This window comes from Gracilinanus agilis, chromosome 4, assembly GCF_016433145.1.
Source record: "Gracilinanus agilis isolate LMUSP501 chromosome 4, AgileGrace, whole genome shotgun sequence".
In the NCBI taxonomy this organism is placed as follows: Eukaryota; Metazoa; Chordata; class Mammalia; order Didelphimorphia; family Didelphidae; genus Gracilinanus; species Gracilinanus agilis.
The window spans coordinates 33043749-33060108 of record NC_058133.1 but is presented as its reverse complement, the minus strand read 5'-3'; the positions used below and the strand labels follow the sequence as shown (position 1 = coordinate 33060108).

Below are 16360 nucleotides of genomic sequence, written 5' to 3'. Positions count from 1 at the left end.
TTTTTAATTCAGGGCAAGTCATTTCCCCTCCTTGGGCCTCAGTATCCCCATCTGCAAATGAGGATGGGAGATGAGAAGACCTCAAAAGACCCTTCTAGATCTAAATCTAAGGTCCTCTAGGACTCACCTCGATGTCCAGAGTCTCAAGCAACTGTATGTTACTGAAGAGTGGCTTTATCTGGGAGCATCCCCATGGAGAGAAGGAGAGAACTTTCCCCACCCCATAAAATCACATGTCTGGATCAATTGATAATTTAAAATTAAAAATATGGAGGATGGGCAGGGGGTGGGGTGGGGCTTGGGGGTATAATCTGAACCCCTTGTTTATTCTTTAAAAAAAAAAAACCCTTTACAGGGAGCTTACTAAAATCCAAAAGGCAAGATGGTTTTAGGGAAGGAGTTTTGATTGGTTTTGGAGTAGGAGGACCTGAGTTTGAATCCTGTCTCTGCTCCTTACTCTGAGGGACCTTGGACGAAGTCATCAATTTCATCCTCTGTAAAATGAGGGAGTTTGGGGCAAGTGATCTCTTAGATCCTACCCAGCAAAGAGCTGTGCAGCAAGTCATTATGGTAAAGACTTTTGCCAACAGAATTCTTACCTGACCAAGCATATACTCTGCTACAACCATCCACTTTTTAACACATCTTTCAGGCATGAAAGGTTACAGTGCCCCAGGATACAGCAACCAAATGATGTTATCAAATGAGAGATGGAAAGTGCTTTACAATTCTTTTTTATTTTTATTTTTTAAACCCTTACCTTCCATCTTGGAGTCAATACTGGGTATTGGCTCCAAGGCAGAAGAGTGGTAAGGGCTAGGCAGTGGAGGTCAAGTGACTTATCTAGGATCACCCAGCTAGGAAGCATCTAAGGCCAGACTTGAACCTAGGACCTCCTGTCTCTAGGCCTGGCTCTCAATCCACTGAGCCACCCAGCTACCCCCGAAATTCTTAAAGTCAGCTAGATGTCTTCATCATCCTCAGTAATCCTGACTCCCTAGGATTGCTCCCAAATGCTACAAACAATTGGTGTTTTACTTGATAATATTCCAGTTTGGCAGGGCTATGGTCTCCATCCAAATAACGTTTGGAAACAAGGTAAGGATAATTAATTAACATTTAATTTCGAAATAGCATCCCAATTATGCCTACTTATCAGACCTTTCTCCTGAATTTGAGGTAAGATATACATGGAAAAGTTTTTTTTTTAAAATTCTTGTCAGGATTGTAAATATGAAGATACAGAAACAGGAAGATGTGGTTTGCTTTGGGCTAAATTATATATATTATTTCAAATTTATTACTTATTCTAATACCCTTTTTCTCATTTTTGAGCCCCAGATTCTCTCCCTCTCTCTTACTCCCTCCCACACACATTGAGGAAGCAATTATACAAGCTAAATTATGCAAAACATTTCCATATTAGCCAGATTGCCAAAAAATCCCCCCAAAGTGAGAACATTTACTTCAATTTGCACTCAGAGCTCATCAGTTCTCTCTCTGGAGATGTGTAGCATTTTTTCATCATGAATCCTTTGGAATTGTCTTAGATCACATATTGATCAGAGTAGTTAAGTCTTTCACAGCTGGTCATCATGACAACTTTACTGCTGCTAGGCACAATGATCTCTTGGTTCTTCTCACTTTACATCAGTTCACTTCAGTCTTGTCATGCTTTTCTGAAAGTACCCTCTCATCCCTTCTTATAACACGTTAGAACTCTATCACAATCATGTGCCACAACTTGTTTGGTCTTTCTCCAATTGATGACTATCTCCTGGAATTCCAATTTTTTTGTCATCACAAAAAGAGAAATATTTTTGTACCTATACTCTTTTTCCTTTTTCTTTGATCTCTGAGATGCAGACATAGTAGTGCTATGCTGGGTCAAAGGAGATGCACAGTTTATATCCCTTTGGGCATAGTTCCTGATTGTTCTCCAGAACACTTCACTACTCCACCACCAGTTCATTAGTGTATCTATTTTCTCTCATCCTCACCCTCAGAATTTGTAAGTTCTGATAGGTGTGGGCTGGTATCTCAGAGTTGTTTTATTTTTTATTTCTCTAATCAATAATGATTTAAAGCATTTTTTTTTCAGATGACTATAGATAGCTTTGATTTCTTTTCCTGAAAACTGCCTGTTCATATCTTTTGACCATTTATCAATTGGGGAATGGTTCTTACTTTTATACATTTTGCTCAGTTATCTATTTATGTGAAAAACAAGACCATTATCAGAGAAACTTGCTTAATATGGTAACTGCTAAATCTTGTGTGATCCTGATTGTGACTTCATTGATATTTGAACTGTGCCTTCTAGCTGTTTGCAATTTTTTTCCTTGATCTGGAATCTCTAGTATTTGACCATAATATTCCTAGGAGCTTTCATTTTGGGAATTCTTTCAGTAAGTGAACGGTGAATTTTTTCAATTTTTATTTTACCCTTTGGTTCTAGGATATCAGGGCAATTTTCCTAGATAATTTATAGAAATGCATGTCTAGGCTTTTTTTTTATCATAGCTTTCTTTTTAAAAATTAATTTAATTTTAAATTCAAATTTAATAATTTAATTTAAAAGTTTAAAGTTTAAATTTTAATTTAAAAATGTAATTCTTTAATTTTAATTGTATTTTCCCAATTACATATAATAATAAAATTTAACATACATTTTCCAAAAATATAAAATCCAAGCAATATGATGTTAAGAAATATGACCTGGGCAATAGATGTATTATATAGAAATAGAAAGGGCACACTCATACAAAACCAAAACCCCAAAATAAAATCATAAATACATTGATGTGAAAGATAGTATGCTTTGATCATAGATTTCTGATAATCCAATCATTCTTAAATGATGTCTCCTTGATCTATTTTCCATATTAGTTGTTTTTCTGATGAGATATGTCATATTTTCTTCTACTTTTTTCATTCTCTTGACTTTGTTTATTGTTTTTTTGATGTCTCATTGATCCATTAATTTCCACTTGTCCAATTATAATTTTTTAGGCATGTTTTTCACTGAGCTATTCTTCTTCTTTTTTCTGTTTAAGAAGTTCTCTTCTTCAGTGAATTTTTGTGCCTCTTTTACCAAGCCATTAATTCTCTTTTCATAATTTTCTTACATCACTCTCATTTTTTACCCTAATTCTTCCTCTCCTGCTTTTATCTCTTTCTTTAATTCTTTCAGGAATTCTTGCAGGCCCTGACTCCAATTAGCATTTTTCTTTGAGGCTTTATTTGGAACTGTTTTAACATTATTGTCTTCTTCTAAATTTGTTTCTTGGTCTTCTGTGCTACTGTAGTAGTTTTTTGTGGTCCAGTCCTTTCTTTGCTGTTTGCTCATTTTTCTGGCCTATTTTTTTACTTAGAACTTTTTAAGTTGGATTTTGCTCATCTAGGTGTGGGAAGACTCTGTATCAAGCTCAGGCTTTTTCATTCCACAGATTTCAGAACTAGTTCTAAGTATTCTCAAGTTTCTGGTGCTTCTAAAGTGTTGTTATCCTGGGAAATGTGTTCTCCTGGTATGTGCTCTAGTTTTTATCCAGGAAAGGCCCTTACAGCTGCAACTTCTAGTGCCCCTCTTAGCTCTGTAATTGTGACAGGGTTCCCTACTCTCTGCAGCCACCTTGCTAACACTCCTCTTTGCTTGGAACTTCAACCAGGGTCCCTACTCCCTTGTGATGGACCACAATCACTCTTCCCTGCTCTGGAACTGGGAACAAGAACTGTTTATGGGCATTGGAGTTGCCAATCAATACCAGCTGCTCCCAGTGCCAGCAAAGGGTCCTCTGTAACATTTTCTGATCCAGTTGTCTGACCTCCTATCATCAATGGGATGAGAGCTCCTAAAGCTGCTGATGCTGCTATCCCTACCACTGTTGTTGCTGTCATTTGCTGCATGTATGCTCTCAGGACAAGCTTTCACCTCAGCATCACAGATCTCTTCTACTGACCTAAGTATTTTTAAGCAGGCAAATTGTCTTATCCTGATCTTTTGTTGGCTCTTCCACTTCAAAATTTTATTTGAGGCATTATTTTAAATTTTTTGGAGGGGAATGTTCAAAGAGTTCAATTAGGTGCACCTAATCTGTCATCTTGGTTCCACCCCATTTTTAATTATCTTAATTTTTTTAAATTAGCAAGCATATATTTTCCCCTATCACTCTCCTCACCAAAAGGAAAGGGAAAGGAATGGAAAGGAAGGGAAGGGAAGGGAAGAAACAGGGGGAAAGGGATAAGGAAAGCAATAAAAAAGAAGGGAGGGGAAGGAGATGGGAAAGGAAGGAACCTTTATATTACATAAAAACAACTAAGCAAAACAAATTCCCACATTCACGTTGGTCAAGCAAATAAATGTGTTTTTATTCTACTTATTAATCCACAATATCTTTGTCATGAGATTGGCAGCATTATTCTTTATCAGTCCTCTGAAATCATGGTCAATCATTAATCAATCAGGGTTCTTAAGTCTTCAGAACTGTTAGTTTTTACAGTATTGATATTCTATTAAAACTTGTTCTTCTGACTGCTCACTTTGCTCAGCATTCGTTCATATAAGTCTTTCCAAGTCTCTTTGAAATTATCTTTTCCCTTTTTCTTAAAATACAACAGTATTCCTTTACAATCAAATACTACAATTTGTTCAATCATTCCCCAATTGATGAGTATTCCCCTCATTTTTTTTCTTTTTTACCGCCACAAAAAATGACAGCTGCTATAATTATTTTTGTGCATAGAGTAACATTTTCTTTCTTTGCTCTCCTTGGTATAACTGTTCAAAGGGCATATATTGTTAGGTACCTTTTTAAAAATAGCCCTTACCTTCTGTCTTAGAATCGATACTAGGTATTGGTTCCAAGGCAGAAGAGCAGTAAGGGCCAGGCAGTGGAAGTTTAGTGACTTGCCCAGGATCATGCAGGGAAATATCTGAGGCTAGATTTGAACCCAAGTCCTCCCAACTCCAGGTCTGGCACTCTATCCACAGACATCTAACTGCCCCATAGTAACTTTCTGAACATTCATTCCAAATTACTTTCCAGAATGTTTGTTACCTACTCACAGTCAACCAATGTTGCCTGTTATTTTTGTACTCTCCAACATTTTCCATTTTGTTTTGCCATCTTTGCCAATCTGATGTGAGATAAAACTGCAAAATTGCCTTAATTAACATTTTTCTATTAGTGATTTGGAGCATTTTTAAAAATATGGCTTTAGATAGCCCCCTTCCTTCTCTTAAAAACTATCTGTTCATATCTTTAGGCCCTTTATCATTTGGGGAATGGCTCTTATTCCTAAGATTTTTTCATCAGTTCCTTATAGCTATCTTGGTAATGAGACCTTTATCAGAGAAACTTGCTGCATCAATTTCTTCTTCTATTAATTGTTTACCTTTCAATCTTAGCCATATTGGTTTTATGCAAAAACTTTCTTTATGTCTCTAATGTACTTATAAGATGACCTTTGATAATTTGTACACGTACCCATTTGGAACTTGGTATGAAGTGTGAGGTGCTGTCTAAACCTAATTTCTTCCAGACTATACAGTTTTCTCAGCAACTTTAATTAATGAGTAAGTCCTTTCCCCAGTAGTTTAGATCTTTGGGTTTATCAAACCCTAGGATACCAAGCTTGCTTGCTTGCTTTTGTACTTTGTGTATTTAAACTGTTCCACTGATCAATCAATTTTAAGTTTTACTAAATGCACCCAGTCAGACAATTGCACAATTTTCTCTACCTTTATTCAGCAACATGCATGTAGGAATAAACATGATGGATCATTGGAGTCATCCAAGGCTATAACCTGGAAGGACACAATTGGTGATAGAAAGAAGCCAGCCAGCGACTCAAGAGAAGAGGACAGTGTAGAATCAAATTGATTCACCAATGGATCAAACTGGGGAAAAGAGGAAAGAGAGGTTAGTGCAGGGGAGATAGTCTGGGAGGGAACTGAGGAGTGGAGAGATTAGAATTCACAGTGTGGATAAGGAATAGGATTTGGTATGAGAAGGCAGGGGGGGAGAGGTGGAAAGGATATAGATTATGGTCAGGTAAGGATATTTTCAAATTCTTGAATATAGAGTTGGTATAGGAGGTTAGTCAGGAGATGAAAGATCCACTCTCCACTGACTTTCCTCTTCCAATTCATATCCCTTGGCCCCTTTTTTAATGGGGGCTAGTTGAATTTCCCTATATATCTTAGATGTCGAGTATTATCAGCAATTGCCTGTAAATATTTTTTCCTCCCATTAAATGTTTCCCTTCTAATTTGACTATTTTTACTGTGTTTGTATCTCAGCTAAGTTTTGAGGATTTTTCCATTGAACTTTGATATTCCACTTGGTTATATGGAAGAACTAGACTGCTAGGGTTTCTTGGACTTTGGACTTGCCTAGATTGGGCTACATATCTAAATTGACTACCTAAACAACCTTTTATCAATGTAGTAGATAGACCTATTGGCTACTGTTCTTGAAAGTGCTATTAAACTTTGGGTTCAGAATGGAGCAGAAAATATATTTAGGGGAAGACCATTGTTTTTCTCCCTAAGTTCAGAGCAAGTATTTAATATTTAATTTGATTTATTTACTGTAGATTGATAATTATAATATCACTTTCACCAAATTAAATACTTGGCACATTCAGAAAGGACATCAGCTTGTTTTAGGTCTTGTGAGGTATAGAAATATATAGGATACACCCATCTTCAAGAAGTTTACAATCTATTTGGGGCTACATGGCCAATAAGCATGAAACAAGCATAGAAGGTGGTAATGTGTACTGAAATGCTGAGTGGTAAGGTACAAATGGTAGGCACAAGCAGGAGTGAGAAACGATCATTAATAGTCAGCTAAAACAATCATGGAAGCTATGTTTTCTTAGTTCCTTAAAGAATAAGCAGAGTTTGGATAAGAGGGAAAGACATTTCAGGAAATTTAATCTGACAGGATAGATATCTTTTTTTTGTAACAGAAAGTTGCTAGGGACGTTTATTACTCTCAATTCTTGGCTGAAAAGGAAATTGCTTTTAGATTATTGTTGATTCAGAAAGGAAAGCAATGTTCCTATCGAATAATTAGGAAATTGTTTTAAGTATTATTGTTAGGAAATGTATCATTGCCCTACATGCCATTAAAGGGGGAGACCTCTGAAAGCTGGGAGTGAGTAGGCAAATATGTGGGTAGATATGTGCCTATAAAGAATTTCCAAAGCTATAATGACCTAAAAAAACAAGACAAAACACTTCCTGAGATGATGCCTCCACGTTTAATCTAATTCTTTTGATCCTTGACACTTTCGATATAATTTTATTAATAGATAAGCTTCTGGGAGCAGGAATTGTTTTTCCTTTGAATCTCCATGGGTTGTTAGCACGGTGCCTCACAACTAAGTGTCTAATAAATGCTTGCTGATTGGTTTCTGATGAATATAGTTACTAAACATTTAAATTCAGTCAAGTGCCAACTGTATACAAGGCATGATATTTGACAGATCCAGTGATCTTTTCTCAATCCTTAAATGACACTCTTCTCTAGGTTTTCATGACTCTGCTTTCTCCTGTTTCTCCCATCTGACTGTCTTCTCTCTCCCTCAGTTTCCTTGGCTGCAGGTTCCTCCATGTCACATACAATAAACATAGGTGCCTCCCAAGGCTCTGTCCTGGACTCTCTCTTGGTGACCTCATCAGATCCATGGTTTTAATTATCATCTCAATGCAGGTGATTTACATATAGATGAGAGAGAGAGAAAGATATAAAGAGATAGAGACAAAAACAGAGACAGAGAGACATCCATACCTTCGATCTATGACCAAATCTTATCCTTTCCAATTCTTTGGATCACAAAAAGTGCTGCTAGAAATGTTTTGGAAAATATGGGAAGTTTTTTTTCTTTTCCATGGCTTTCTTGGGGTATAAGTCTCTGGTTCTTTTACTCTTCATCAGGAGCACAGAAGTCTTATTTAGTTTCTCTCTAGTATAAAAACATGAGCAGCTAGATGGCACAGTGGCTAGATAGAGCACTAGACCTGGAATCTAGAAGACTCCTCAAGTTCAAATCTAGCCTCAGGCACTTACTAGCTGCAGGACCTTGGACGAGTCACCTAACCCTATTTGCTTCAGTTCTTTATCTGTAAAATGAACTGTAGAAGGAAATAGCAAACCATTCTAGTATCTCTGCCAAGAAAATGCCCCCAAAATGGGGTCATGGAGAGTTGGATATAACTGAAATGACTGAAGAAGTATAAGAATAATCCCACTGGGACTGGAGCAATTGCTCCCTCCCTCTCCACTAAGGGTCCTTCTGCTCTGAGCCCGGCAATATAGCCTGACCAGGTTCATATCTGGGGGGTGAGGATAGGGTGGGATATTGCCCCCTAATGAGCTAGGTTAGGCTTCTTTTATCTCTTTAGCTAATTACCACTTACTTGAAGGTTTAGTTTTAGCTCTTTCTAGAGTCATGGTGGTGAACCTATGGCACGTGTGCCAAAGGGGGCACTCAGAGCTCTCTCTGTGAGCACAAACACCACCCCGAGTTGGCCAGAGTTCATTACTAGAAAATCAGAGGGACATGGGGCCAGGCTGCTCCCCTCCCCCTCATCTGAGGACATTTCTCACATCACCATCACTGGTTTAAAGTATCCCTAAAATGAGGATGGGAGCAGCAGGGAGAAGAGTACTCAGGTTCTAATATGAACTGGGTAGGGGTCTGGTATTTGATTCCTACATATACAAAAATGCTAAACACAGAACACTCACAAGCTTGTGATTTGACAGAAACAAGTTTAAACCAACATTAAACTTGTGTTCTTTACCAGTTTTGCATCACATTTGTCACTCTGGTAAAGCCTATAGACCCCTTCTAAGAATATTAAATACATAAAGTAAAAGCATAGGAATACAAATACAAAGGAAACTGGTGATACTGAAATGGACTCCCTGAGGTCCATCATTTAATTATTTGGGGATCCACTTATTCCAGGTTTAGAACTTTCCCATTCCTTCCTCTTTTTCCTCCTCTGCCCTTCCCATTTCCCCTTTCCTACTCTCCTTCCCTCCTTCCTCTTCTTCCCTCTTCCTCTATCCTTTATCCCTTCCTTCCTTCCTCCTCCTCTCTTCTACCCTGCCCCATACCATATGCTGGTAAATGTTTAACAACTTATTCATTGAAAAGAAAATATTCACAGGACACTCTTTTAAGTCTAATCCTCCTCATTATTGAAATTTTCTCCATCACTTTTTTAAGTCTAAACAACCAACAAAACTATAAATCAATGCCTGGTTTGGAGTTTTGCCAATTTCTGGGATGTCCATGGTCACCTTGAAGATTGAACTGTGGGCTCTCCCTCCAGCTGATAGGAGCTGACTTCCAGCACACCTATGCCTTCTGGTCTCCCACCTCTCCTCCATTCTAAGATAGCCTTTTCTTTACAGATTATAAATTATTTAGAACTTGACCCAGACTCACATAATGATTTTGACCAATTTGAGTTGGTGTAAAGACTTTCTTCACAGTCTGGTCAAGACTGATTCAATAATAATAATAAAAAAAGGTTCTCATCTAATCAAGGCACTAGAGCCAAATAGTGTAGCTTCGCTCCCACCCTTACAAATATAAACAAAAAGACCAAAACAATGAAAAGGACTGCAAAAAGGCAGCAACTATGAGCTTCCTTCCTTTACTGTGAGGTGAAGGACTATAGGTATGGAACATGGAATAAGATTTTGTGAATGTAGTGATTAGTTTTGCTGAATTATTGGTTTTCCCCTTTCTTTTTTCATCTTTAAACTTAGAAACATTTTTTTTTTTTACACCGCATACCACTAACACTAACGCCACCCCAAGTTGATTCAATGACACTGGCCTCTTTGTAGCTCCACAAACAAGATCCTCCATCTCTGGAAGTCCCCGCATTTTCTCTGGCTGTCTTCCATACTCTTCCCTCCTCCACTCTGCTTCCTGATTTCCTTGACTTCCTTCAAGCCCTCCCCCCCAAATCCCATCTTCTCCAAGAAGCCATTCTTAACCCTTCTTAATTCTTGAGTGCCTTCCCTCTAATTATTTCCTGTTTAGAGCTAGTTTGTACATAAAAAAAAATAACAACTTTGTCTCCCTTTTTTAGATTGCGAGCTCCTTGAGGGCAAGGGACTGTCTTTTGCCTCTTTCTGTGTCCTCAGAGCTTAGCACAGTCACTGGCTGGTATATAGTAGACACTTAACAAATATTTATTGATGACTAGAAAGGTCTTCACCACTTATTGACAATATATGGCTATGATTGTACTGGCTATGAACAGGGAACACCATTTAACCTCTTCAACATTAAGGGTCCCATTTATAAAATGAAAAGGTTGGCCTAAATTCCAAGATCTCTTTCCACAGTGACATTCAATGAGCTATTTGTCTCCTACCCTATTCTCTTTTGAAGTATCTGGATTTGCAGGTACTTCAAAATAAGGGAGAAGAGAATAAATAATAAGGAGAGAACTGAAGGGTGGAGGGATTGGAGTTCACAGAAAGGATTTAGTGTAAGGTTTGGTAAGAAAAGGCAGGGGAGAGATTGGAAACCAATAGATTATGGTCAGAGAAGGGAATTTCAGAATTCTTTGTGTGTGGCAGAGGTGGGGTGGAAGAAATAAGTCATGGAAAATGAGTAGGTTGAGGAACTTTGTGGTTAGAGTATTTGAGGGAGAGTCAATATATATATATACTGAAGTCCCCTATTAAGAGGGCAGGAGATGGGGAGGAAGTAAGAGGAATGACCTGAAGCTCTATAGACAATAGCAACCAAGATTCTGAGAGAAAAGAAGGCCACCCTAGCCACTGGTCACAACATGAGCAAAGGTGAAGAAGAGCAAATGCTCAAGGCATATTCAGAAGGCAGAGGAAAGCTCAGTTTGGCTGGAGTATAGCCTCTATGGAGAGCAGTGGCTTATAATAAGTCTGGGAAGGTTAAGTAGTACAGATTATAAAGGGTTTTGAATGTCAGGCAAAGGGGTTTAAGTCTTACTCACCAAATGATAACAAAGCCAGGACAAGGAACTAAAAACAGGAATTATGGGCTTTTGTCACAAATGTCTGTGTCTAATAAGGATTAGCAAAAAAAAAGCGTCTGTGTTTATAATCTGCAATCTAATCTAAGCCACAAATCTAATCAAAATACTATCCATTGAAAAGAAAGGAGAGAAATGCCTGTCTATATTAAACACCAAATTAGGTACCCCAAAGAGAAACCATACTATAAAAAGAATAGCAGTATCAGTGATCTCCCAAGTTCACAAGTTGTCTTCAATTTGGTGTAGCCTGTCTCCTACAGTGGTTTGCTGGGGTATGTGGCCGTCGTGCATGCTACAGCTTCTCAGAGCCACAGGTGAGAGCTGGATGACAGGTAGACCCCAAAGGCAGATGAGCAGCCCAGAAAGGGGTTCAGCAAATCCTCACTAATCCTCTCTGCACACTCCATATACCCTAATATAACTGGGAATTAGTTATAGCTGAGACTGATGGTATGATATAGGAATCTTTCTACTAGCCCAGGGTCCTAAATTGGTTCAAGGAGTCTTGGACTCAAATACCCTTATGGAAACCTAGGAGGGTCTAGAAATGAGCTTGTACTATAATGTTTGCATTAAAGGCACAAACCAAGAACCTATATTTACCTAACAGAAAAGGAAGCCAAGTCATCATGCTTTTATTAAGTGGTTTATATGTGTTAGACCTTATGCATAACATATCTGTGATGTTAGCTCTGGAGTCAGTAAGATGCAGCATTTCAGAATGAGATAAAGGCAATAGTAAGCTGTAAGAACATGCCTCATTATAACAGGCCATATAGTAAACATTCTTAGTCCTTCTGATATAGTATATGCTAGAATGTTCATGTTGATGCTTTAGTTTTGTTTTTTTTTGAACCCTCAGCTTCTGCCTTAGAATTGATAATAGGTATCAGTTCCAAGACAGAAGAGTGGTAAAGGCACAGCAATTAGGGTTAAGTGATTTGCCCAATAAGAAGTGCCCAAAGTCAAATTTGAACCCAAGTCCTCCTCTCTCCAGCCTGGCTCTCAATCCACTGAGCCACTTAGTTGTCCCGGGACTTTTAAAATCTTAATTTGCCTAGTAGCTATGAAATTAAAGGACTTGGATTCAAATCCAGCCTCAGACACTTACTAGCTATGTAACCTTGGACAACTTCACTTAATTCAGTTTTCTCACCTGTCAAATGAGCTAGAGAAGGAAATGGCAAACCACGCCAGAATCTTTGCCAAGAAAACCCCATATAGGGTCATGAAGGGTTGTACATGACTGAAATGACTCTGCAACATCAACAATATTAATTTACCCAGTGGAAAAGAGGATTGGTTTTGGAGTTAGAGTTGGACCTGGCTTCAAATCCAAGCCCTGCCTCTTACTATGTGTGTGACTTTGGGCAGGTCACTTAACTTCTCTCATTTGTAAAATGAGCAGGTTTGAACTAGATGACCTCTGAGTTCTTGCCAGCTTTAAATTTATGACCATATAACCTATAATCCATACCAGTGGTTCCCAAACTTTTTTGGCCTACCACCCCCTTTCTAGAAAAAATATTACTTAGCCCTGGAAATTAATTTTTTAAAAAATTTTAATAGCAATTAATAGGAAAGATAAATGCACCTGTGGCCATCACTGCTTCCCTGAATTGCTGCAGCACCCACCAGGGGGCAGTGGTGCCCACTTTGGGAATCACTGATCTATACATTTAAGACCCTAAAATTCTGTTTCCAGGAGCTGGATGACAGCAGAGCCTACCAATCCTCTTGGGAATAGGTCTCAGCTAAGGACTCCACTTGAAATCAGAAGCTGGAAGCAAAACTTGACCAGTGTGCCCCATTTAACAATCTTGACAATCTTGTGCTCTAGCAGTGGTCACAAAACCAAAAGAATGATGCTAGGTCCCTTAAGATTTGTGAGGAACAACACCCTATGGAAACTTTGGACTAAAATACTCATAGAGACTCTTCTAGGGAGATCCCTGGCAGGGGGAGCTCAGTGGTATTATCAGAACATTCTCAGGCACTCAGAACTACAGTTCTGGAAGTGCGAGTTACCTCTCCATGAGTTAAAGTCTGGGTGATATGTGTTTTCTATGTGCATGCCTCTCTGTGTGGGTCTGTCCACTTTTCCCATTTTAGATACATACATTTATAGGAAAGTAAGTCCCCAATCTTTGAGGCAAATGTTTGTTCCTTTGCAATTACAAAATAATCCTATTTCATTAAATGCCTTTACTTCATGATCACCCTAATGCAAATATTAATAATATGGAAATATCTTGATCAATGACAAAAGCAAAACCCAGTGGAATTGCCAACTAGCAATAGCTAGGGAGGAGGGTGGGAGAAGGGGAGGGAAAGGACATGAATCATGGAACCATGGGAAAATATTCACAATTAATTAATTAAATAAAAATTTTAAGATCCAAAAAAAAAATGCCTTTGCTTCAGCAAATTATATGCTCTATCTGACTAGAAATGGTAAACATATTGATGGGGGCTTGTGAGTTAAGATTTGGAATGGATAGAAAACCTATAGAAAACCCTTAAACTTGTGGGCAGTTTACCTAAGGCACCCACTCTGTGAGTTGGGTAACTTGTAACACTTAGAAACTGTTACAGTAATGATTAAAAAACATTTCTAGCAAGTAAATCACGACAGACCTAAAACTAGACAATGACACGATTTATTTTACTCTCGTTCTACAACTAAACTTTTTTGGACCAATTAATGCCAAATTCCCAATCATAAGCCAACACTTTAGTGGTGTAAATGGTTTCCACCAATCTCTACTGCACCAACCGTACATACTCAGTATGTTCAACTGATGCACTATATGTGTTTTTCCGTCATTACAAACATTTTTACTCATGGAACCTCTTTAGGCTGCTTCAGAGAACCCCAGGGTTTTGTGGAAAATGATTTGAAGAAATGCTGACTTATGGAAGATGTCTTCTATTATATCAGTCTTTCTAGCAGAATCAATGGTGTAACAGTTCTGAGGAAATTTAGAAGGAAGTAGTCTGTACTTCCTTAGTGGTAAGATCTAAATTGAAATCCAAGTTCAGACACTTCCTAGCTGTGTGACCCCAGACAAGTCCTCTCAGACAATACGGCCGCATATCAAAGGATGCCATTTCCCACATTATTTATGTTTTAATTCGGGGGATTTGGGCTTTATCTGAGTATTCTGCTACAACACTGACCAATATGGCAGGAAGTTTTGCATGATGATACACGCATAACCCAGATCAACTTGCTGATCCTCTCTGAGAAGGAGGAGGGAAAGGAGGGAAGAAGACAATCTGGATCTTATAATTTCAGAAAGTGCATGTGGAAAATCATTATTGCATGTAATTGGGAAAATAAAATATCTTTGAATTTTAAAAAGGGGGACAATAGTAGCACCTGCCTTCCTTTGTGGTGGGGCTCAAATGAGATCATATTGTAAAATGCTTTGAAAACCTTAAAATGCCATATAAATGCTAGTTGTTAGTATTGCTGTTGTTGTTATTGTTCTGGACCTGAAAGAACTCTTGTCTAGTGGAAGAGAACCTTAGTTTGGGAATCAGAAGGCTTGGCTCTGCCCCTTTTACTGCCAGTGGGACTTGGAAACGGTGCTTGATTCCTCTGTTACTCAGTCTCTTTAATTTGTGAAACGAGGGCATGAAAACTTGGCTGCCAAGCCTGCGAGGTTATTATGAGGATCAACCAAAAGAATTAATCAGCTAGAACTTATTAATCACACATTATGTACTAGGCACTGGGCTAAGAGCTGGAAGTATTGTGGTTGTTGTTTTTTTTTTTAACCCTTCCTTCCATCTTGGAATCAATAAGATTGGATCAATATTGATTCGAAGGCAGAAGAATGATAAGGGCTAGGCAATGGGGGTTAAGTGACTTGCCCAGGGTCACTCAGCTAGGAAGTGTCTGAGGTCAGATTTAAACCTAGGACCTCCCATCTCTAGGCCTGGCTATCAATCCACTGAGCTACCCAGATGCCTCCTGGGAGTATTTTTTTTTTAAGCATAGTCCCTACTCTCAAAAAGCCTAGATCTTAATGGGAAATAATATATGTATATAAATAGTCATGGGGCAGCTGGGTGACCCTGGGCAAGTCACTTGACCCCCATTGCCCACCCTTACCACTCTCCCACCTATGAGCCAATACACAGAAGTTAAGGGTTTAAAAAACCAACCAAATAAATAAATAAATAGTCATGTAAACGATATGCAGAGAAAAGATGGAAAGTATCCTCAGAAGGGAAGGTCCTAACAGTTGGGGGAATCAGGAAAGACTTCCTGGAGGAGATGGCACTGGAGCAGTGCTAGAGAAAATAATTTGGAAGAAATTAGGTATCAAGTGTAAGTATTTCATGTTATGTATGAGCTACCATACCAAAAACTCCAAATTTACACATGACAGATATGAAAGGTGACAAAATAAGCAAATTGAAATAGCAAGGAAGAAAATGCCTTTCTGATCTATGAATAAGGGATATGAGAATCACAGAAGATAAAATAGACAATTTTGATTATGTAAAATTTTAAAGTTTTTGTACTAACAAAATTAATGAAGCTAAAATTAGAAAGAGAAAGGTAACTGAAACATCTTTGTTGCAAATTCCTCTGCTAAGTTTCATATTCAATATATATGAGGAAATGATTCGATTCTAAGGCTAAAAATCATATCCCCAGGAGATAAATGGTCACAGGAAACGAACGGTTAGCTTTCAAAGAGAGAAATTGAAAGTATTAACAACTACAGATAAAATGTTCCAAATTATTACTAATTGGAAAAATGTATGTTAAAGGAAGCCCGAGGTTCTACCTTATATTCTAGAAAGGCTAAGAAAGGAAAAAAAAAGAGGAAAATGACATATGTAGGAAGGTCAAAGAGAAATTAAATGGACACACACTGCTTTTTTAAAATAATATTTTATTTCCCCCCAAATTACATGTAAAAACAATTTTCAGAGATTCATTAAAAGTTTTCTTTGAGTTCCAAATTCTCTCCCTTCTTTCAACTCTCACTCCCTCCCTTCCTGAGACAGTAAGAAATTGGATATAGATTTTTTATGTGCAATCATGTAAAAATGTTAAATTACATGTGTAATCATGTAAACCATTTTCCCATATTAGTTATTTTGTAGAAGAGAAAGAAGAAAGAGAAGAAGAAAGAAGAAGGAGGAGGAGGCGGAGGAGAAGAAGAAGAAAGAGAGAGAGAGAAAGAAAGAAAAAAGCAAGAGAGAGAGGAAAAAAGAAAGAGAGAAAGAGAGAGAAAGAAAGAAAGAATGGAAGGAAGGAAGGGAGGGAGGGAGAGATAAAAA

General features: G+C 38.0%; 1 protein-coding gene across 1 annotated transcript in view; it reads left to right on the top strand.

The window, feature by feature from the left end:
- The window catches only part of LOC123245827 (nuclear autoantigenic sperm protein), a 43228-nt gene that overhangs the window by 25927 nt on the left and 941 nt on the right, over positions 1-16360 (top strand). Inside the window, exon 7 of the mRNA XM_044674824.1 lies at positions 11317-11370. Within this exon, the coding sequence (XP_044530759.1) occupies positions 11317-11370 (54 nt within the window). The remainder of the gene's footprint in view (positions 1-11316; positions 11371-16360) is intronic.